The sequence below is a fragment of the Lactuca saligna genome, chromosome 2 (genome assembly GCF_052625555.1).
Source record: "Lactuca saligna cultivar CGN05327 chromosome 2, ASM5262555v1, whole genome shotgun sequence".
Lineage (NCBI taxonomy): Eukaryota > Viridiplantae > Streptophyta > Magnoliopsida > Asterales > Asteraceae > Lactuca > Lactuca saligna.
The window spans coordinates 107,337,777-107,344,954 of NC_136418.1; the positions used below are offsets into that span (position 1 = coordinate 107,337,777).

Below are 7,178 nucleotides of genomic sequence, written 5' to 3' on the forward strand. Positions count from 1 at the left end.
AATTCACTCCTATGGTTATTTAAGTTAAGGTAGATTAATCGCTATTGGTTACCAATGATAGTAGTTAGGTTCATGTTCATTACTCCTAACCCTTAGACAATTAACTAATTTAAGCGTTGATCAAGTGTTTAAACTAATTAATTCCCTAGATTAATTATTTGGATTAAATAAGATTTGTAGTGGTCAATTAAGTTATTAATTCAATTAACCTCTTGTTGATGGTTTCTCAACAAGCTCACACATTAATCTTCCTATTTTCTTATTAATCTTAGTTTCATACTCATTACTTCCAAGCATATGTTTTAGCATTCACATAGACATATGAGGTCAACAATTAAGTGATGTTCATGCAACCTAATTGCCTTCCAATTAACAGAAAATAGTAGTGATTAACACATAAGGTTCTTTAACAAACTTAATTTAATAAATCACCAATAGACAATTAAACAAAATTCAATAATTAAACCATAGGAGTTCTTTGGTATTCCCCAAATAGAAACAAAAACGGGTTTAGCTCATAGTTGCAGTAGAAACAAGCATAAAAACAAAGTTTATGGAAGCAAACATGTTTAATTCCTAAGTTTAAGTGGTAGAATCAACCTAATTACTTGAATTCTTCCAACTCTTGAAGCTTAGGGTTCTCCAGCATCTTCTGAACCTTTTAGTCGCAGCTAATCCTTCAAAATTCGCCAGGGGTTCTGTCCCATGTGATAAGGATTCGTCTTTTAAAGATATCCCAAAACAGAGGGTACTCAGCGAGTAGCAGAATCAACTCGCCGAGTAGGTCAATACTTATCCTTCTCTAGATCAGCAGTCGTACATATCTCCTGGCATCTCATCGCGTACTCGCCGAGTAATGCCGACCTACTCGCCGAGTAAGTCTCTCTTTCCATTCTTTAACCTTCACTTGCTTTCCCTTTTTTTCCTTTTTGCCTCCAAGCATATCTTTTGGACTGAAAACACAATTCAAAGCATTTTAAGTACCTTTTGTCCATATTATTCTCATAACTAACCAAAAATAACCAAGAATATATGTTAAATAATTAACTAATTATGCAAATATCAACGCGTCATCTTCTTGGTGCAAATATGGACCTCTTCTTGAAACAAATATTGACGAGTGTATTCTAATCTCTTCTTAGTCCTTCCACTAATTCTAATAGCAAACAAGAAGTCTCACACATTTTGTATCATTTCCTATCATTGGACAAAAAGAAAAAAATAAATAAAAGAAAACCATCAAACCACCATACACTAGAATAAGCTTACAAATAAAATATATTTTTTATTATCTAAATCTATGTGTAATTGTATTGATTTAATGATTTTAGCGTAATCAACTTGTTATTTGTTCACATAACTTTTTGGTTGCATATGTTTATTTATTTATTTATTTATTTTTTGTTGTGGAGACTTTGCAATAAGTTTACAAATAAAGTATATTCTTTTTTATTTTCTAAATCTATGTATGATTGTGTTAATTTAACGATTTTAGCTAAATAAACTTGTTATTTGTTTGCATAATTTTTTGGTTTCATATTTTTAAAACCTTTACGGATAATTATTTAAGAATGTTTATCTAATAACACTTGACAACTTTAACTAAAAAAATCAAATGTATTACATGTATGAAAATATTTTACTAACTTACTTTTTTTTTTTCATAAAATGGATAATTAATTTGTGATAAATATTAAAATAAGATAGTTGTATGATTAAATTTCAATGTTACTATATTAGAATTATTGAAATGTATTTTAGATTTTAAAAAACATTTTATTTAGGTTTCATTTTATTTTTCGGCCTACGAATTTTAAAAAACAAATAGTCTTCTTTTTACAAACTAGAGACGTTTAATCAATCTTTTATACCACAGCAGTCTACAGCTATGTTCGACAGATTATAGACATTTTAACTCTGAAAAATCAAACAACATTGTTGAGCTAACTTATATATAGAATAACCCAAAAATAACTTATTGAATTATTACTTTTCCAAAAAATCAAATATTTGTAATTTCTTAAACTTGAGTTCTCAGCCTTATCAAGAAACATTTTAAAATTTATTTTTGCTATCCAGATACTTTTTTAACATATTAGTTTTTTTTAAATCTAAAAAAACAACCCCAAACACTCATAATTCAAAAGGTTTAAATAACTTATTTCACCAAAATTAGGAAAACATAAAAAGGAAAGGTGAGGTGTCGGTGACGAGTTCTATTTCAAATTCTCAATTCATTTATGTAGTTGGTGAGTCATCATCGTCTTCAAAGCTACTACTAAAATGTGTTTGCGTCATGTCTAATCCAGTCGGCTCCACTTTAATCATCTAGCACCTTCCATGATTCATACACCCAACCCACCTCCGATCCGTCAATCTCCACCGTCCATTCCATCATCTACTCCATCTCTCCATTGATTCACCTAACACCCAACACTCTTCCCTACATTCCTTGCTTTGTAGCCCAAGCAAAAATCCAAACAACAACTTCCCACAACCTCAATTGCATCTCCATCAAACAAACGACATTTGATCTCAGTGAGTTACGCATTCGTTTTCTGTAAGTTTTACTTCTTTATATCACACACAACCCCTCTTTTCTTTCCATTGTCAAGCTTTCTCTATCTTTTTCTCTTCTTCCATCTAATAATTCTAACAAGAAACAAGAGTTATTCAAGGGTATTCTGCTACTTTCATCCTATTGGTGTCTAAAAGAAGTTGTCTTTATTTTGTTTTCATACATCATCTGTGCATTTTCGCATCCGGGTGTCTCTCATTTCTTTAAAAATTCAATCTTTTTTACTAAACCCCCCTCAAAAAGATCTCAATTGGCATCTGGGTGTCTCTTAATTCTTCGTTATTGTCTTCTTTTTCAGCACAAGATAAAAATGGAGGCAAAACAGACGAGTGTTTTGCTAATCGGCATACTGCTTGTAATTGTTTCGATCGCGAATGCTGATTCTTCAACACAAGTATTGGTGAAGAAGGTGAAGGGGAAGAAAGTATGTGATAAGGGTTGGGAATGTAAAGGGTGGTCGGAGTATTGCTGTAACCTTACAATTTCCGACTACTTTGACACCTACCAGTTTGAGGAACTCTTTGCAAAAAGAAACTCTCCGGTGGCCCATGCCGCCGGATTCTGGGATTACAAGTCTTTTATCACCGCCTCCGCCCTTTATCAGCCGCATGGATTTGGTACAACCGGCAACAAGACTACCCAGATGAAGGAGATCGCGGCGTTTCTTGGCCATGTTGGTAGTCAAACTTCTTGTAAGTTTTTAGTTCTATATTGTTTGTTAAATTGATTATGCTAACAAATACTTCTTCTGTTTTAGTCAAAATCTCAACGATTATGTCTCTTTATTTTGCTAATTGATATATTAGCTACAAAAAAAACAAGATAATATAAAGTTGATTGGTTAAATTTTTTTTAAAGGTGGTTATGGAGTGGCAACTGGAGGACCAACAGCATGGGGATTATGCTACAACAAAGAAATGAGTCCTCCCCATGAGTATTGTGATGATTTCTACAAGTACACTTACCCTTGTGCCCCTGGAGCAGGATACTATGGTCGTGGTGCTTTGCCCATTTATTGGTATCAATCACATCCATGTTTTTCTGGTTTTGACTGTTGATAAGACGAAAATTGCAAAAAAAAAAAAAAAAAAATGTCTGATATAAAAGGGTAGCCTTATTGCCGTAGCCCGTAGAAAGCTTCTTGTGTCTAGTTGAGTTCATGTCGTGTCCTATGTGACAAACATAACACTAACGCTGTTTTCCTGGTTTTAACTGACACGGCACTGATGTCAATAAGACAAAAATTGCAATTTTTTTTGTCCCGCATAAAAATTGCAATTTTTTTGTCCATGTCAATAACACAAAAATTGCAATTTTTTTCGTCCCACATAAAAATTGCAATTTTTTGTCCCATGTAAAAAGGGTAGCCCTAGAAAGCTTATTATTCTGTCAGATTTAGTCTAGTCCAGTTCATGTCATGTCCTATGTAACAAACATAATACTATAGATGTTTTTCTGGTTCATGTCATGTCCTATGTAACAAACATAATACTATAGATGTTTTTCTGGTTTTGGCTGACACTGCCATGATGTCAATAAGACAAAAATTGCAAAAAAAAATTGTCCCATATAAAAATTGCAATTTTTGTCCCATGTAAAAAGAGTAGCCCTAGAAAGCTTATTGTCCTGTCAGGTTTAGTCTAGTCTAGTTCATGTTGTGTCCTATGTAACAAACATAACATTATAGATGTTTTTCTGGTTTTGACACTGATGTCAATAAGACAAAAATTGCAATTTTTTTATTCCATATAAAAATTGCAATTTTTTTTGTCCCATGTAAAAAGGGAGGCCCTAGAAAGCTTAGTGTTCTGTGAGTTTAGTCTAGTCTGGTTCATATGGTGTCCTCTATAACAAACATAACACTATAGATGGTTTTCTGGTTTTGACCGATTGCATTGATGTCAATAAGATAAAATTTGCATTTTTTTGTCCCATATAAAAATTGCAATTTTTTGTCCCATGTAAAAAGGGTAGCTTAGAAAGTTTATTGTTCTGTTAGATTTAGTCTAGTCCAGTTCATCTCGTGTCCTATGTGACAAACATAACACAATAGATGTTTTTCTGGTTTTGACCGACAACACTGATGTCAATAAGACAAAAATTGCAATTTTTTGGTCCCATATAAAAATTGCAATTTTTTTGTCCCATATAAAAAGGGTAGCCCTAGAAAGCTTATTTAGTCTAGTCCAGTTCATATCGAGTCCTATGTAACAAACATAACATTGACGTGAATAAGACAAAAATTATAATATTTGTCCTATTTAAAATGGGTAGCCCTAGAAAAGCTTCCAGTGTAACAAACATATTTTAATAGATGGATCTATTTTATTATTATTATTATTTCAGGCAATACAACTATGGGAAAATTGGTGAAGCCCTAAACGTAGATCTTTTGAACCACCCTGAATACATCGAACAAAACGCGACCTTAGCCTTCCAAGCTGCAATTCACACGTGGGTAACCCCAATGAAGAAGGGTCAGCCCTCAGCCCATGAGGCATTTGTGGGTACTTGGAAACCCACCAAAAACGATACTTTAGCCAAAAGATTCCCCGGTTTTGGTACCACAATGAATATCCTTTATGGTGATCGTACATGTGGAAAAGGCGATGTGGATGACATGAACACTGTGGTTTCCCATTACTTGTATTATCTTGACTTGATGGGTGTTGGACGTGAAGAAGGTGGGCCCCATGAGGTGCTGACGTGTGCTGAGCAGAAACCCTTTAACCCCTCGGCTTCAACTCAAGCGTCTTCAAGGTAAGTGTGAGTTCAACAGTCAACATGATGTTCATCTTTATAAAAGAAGATGTGAGGTTCATATTCCAAAAGCCGTAATAGTGTGATGCTTGTGTGTTGTCCCTATGTTTATATACTGGAAATTTTTATTTGTTCCTAATTAGATGTGTTCTATGGATGTAGTTTGTGAATTTTGCTGTTTTATGAACTACAAAGATCGATGTTATATATATGAGTATATGATGTTTAAGCCAATCATCATGGCACTTTTTAATAATTTTAGACGCCGTTTGTGAATAAGTGTTTGGTGTGTGTTGGCCTCACAATGGATTGAGACAAAACTTGCAATTTCTTGTTCTAACAATCCAAACAAAAAGGTGGAACATGGTGAAAATTTGTTCTTTATCTCTCGATAATATTTTGTTGAAGCCTTATTGTCATTTTTAAGATGCATACATGTTTAAGTAGAGATGAACAAGTCTTTGGTTGTCTTGTGTTTCAGTGTTATTGTTGTTTTTGAGATGCGTACATGTTAAAATAGAGATGAGCATATGCAAAAAGTTGCTTCATTGTACGATCTTTCATATCAAATTTTAATCCTTTATGTAGTAATCTCATTATAAGGTTTCAAATAGTCAAAAGAAAACACGCATACATCAATATGATTGACAAGGTAAGATCCGTGTTCACAAAATCTTTCTTTGAGCTCCGGAATATGTTTGAGTTTTAGAACTCGTTTTTTTATCCAAGATCGAAAGACTAAGTTGGGAAAAATATTAACATTATGAAAGATGGCGTGGTCGGATATAGAGGCAGCGTTCTGTAGGAGGTGTTTGTACAACGACGATGATGTTTCAATGGCATGGGTGGCGCCGGTGATCATTGGAGGAGAATGTAGGCGGAAGTTCGGTGGCGGTGTTGGTAAAGTGATGACGGTCCTCCGGTGGCTGAGGTGCTCCAGCTGCTGTTCTCATCCTCTCTTCTCTCGAGCTGGATCGGTTCTACTCTTTGCAAAACTAAGTCAGGGCTTAGGGCCCTCAATTTTAATGTTTACCCTTTTATATATATATATATATATATATATATATATATATATATATATATATATATATATATATATATATATATATATATATATATATATATAAAGATCTCAAGTTCGAAAAAGTTTGCTTACTTCAAGGCCTCAATTTTTTTATTTACTAAGATCCTCAAATTGATTGAGCCGCCCCTACTCTCTAGGGAATTCAAAAATAATAGAAGAATATGGTTTTAAATATGTAGAGTTCTAAGTGGATTAATGGCTGTTGGATATTTTTTCAAATTATTGGGCTCATAAATTTTTGTGATTTTTATTAAATAAACTATTATAACATAATACATAGAAATCACAAAACTTTTTTTGAATTTTTTTATATAAAAAATCATAGTTTTTTCTTAAAATTCGATGAAAAAAAATCAATTATTTTTTTTATAAAAAAAATTTCAAAATTTTTTTTAGTGAATTTGTATAGAAAGCTGCAATTTTTTATAAAAAATTTGAATTTTTTTTTGATCTCTAAGTATTTTTTTATGCATTTTTATGATTTTTAGGGTTTTTTCTTTTCCAAATAACCCTTCCCTATATATATATATATATATATATATATATATATATATATATATATATATATATATATATATATATATATATATATATATATATATATATATATATGGTTGAGTTCATGTGAGACAATGATATTTTGTGAGACATGGGGACAGAATCTGAACCACTAATCTATAATAATCTATGGGTAGAATTAACTCAAATTAAAACAATAAAGGCGGTGGCAATTTTGCAATTTGATCAAACTTCAGG

At 32.4% G+C, this 7,178-nt stretch overlaps 1 protein-coding gene across 3 annotated transcripts; it reads left to right on the forward strand.

Annotated features, from left to right (window-relative positions):
• Nucleotides 1-2,401: 2,401 nt before the first annotated feature.
• Nucleotides 2,402-5,572, forward strand: LOC145031321 (chitinase-like protein 2). 3 transcript variants are annotated; one of them, XM_078979855.1, is made up of 4 exons: nucleotides 2,402-2,538; nucleotides 2,877-3,270; nucleotides 3,437-3,596; nucleotides 4,925-5,572. In XM_078979855.1, the coding sequence occupies exons 2-4, from the start codon at nucleotides 2,889-2,891 to the stop codon at nucleotides 5,340-5,342; spliced, it is 960 nt and encodes a 319-aa protein (XP_078835981.1). In that variant the 5' UTR covers nucleotides 2,402-2,538; nucleotides 2,877-2,888; the 3' UTR covers nucleotides 5,343-5,572. The 3 variants fall into 3 exon arrangements, with proteins under 3 accessions (XP_078835981.1, XP_078835980.1, XP_078835979.1); XM_078979854.1 differs by having other exon boundaries at nucleotides 2,422-2,560; XM_078979853.1 differs by lacking the exon at nucleotides 2,402-2,538 and adding an exon at nucleotides 2,560-2,679.
• The last annotated feature ends 1,606 nt before the right edge of the window (nucleotides 5,573-7,178 follow it).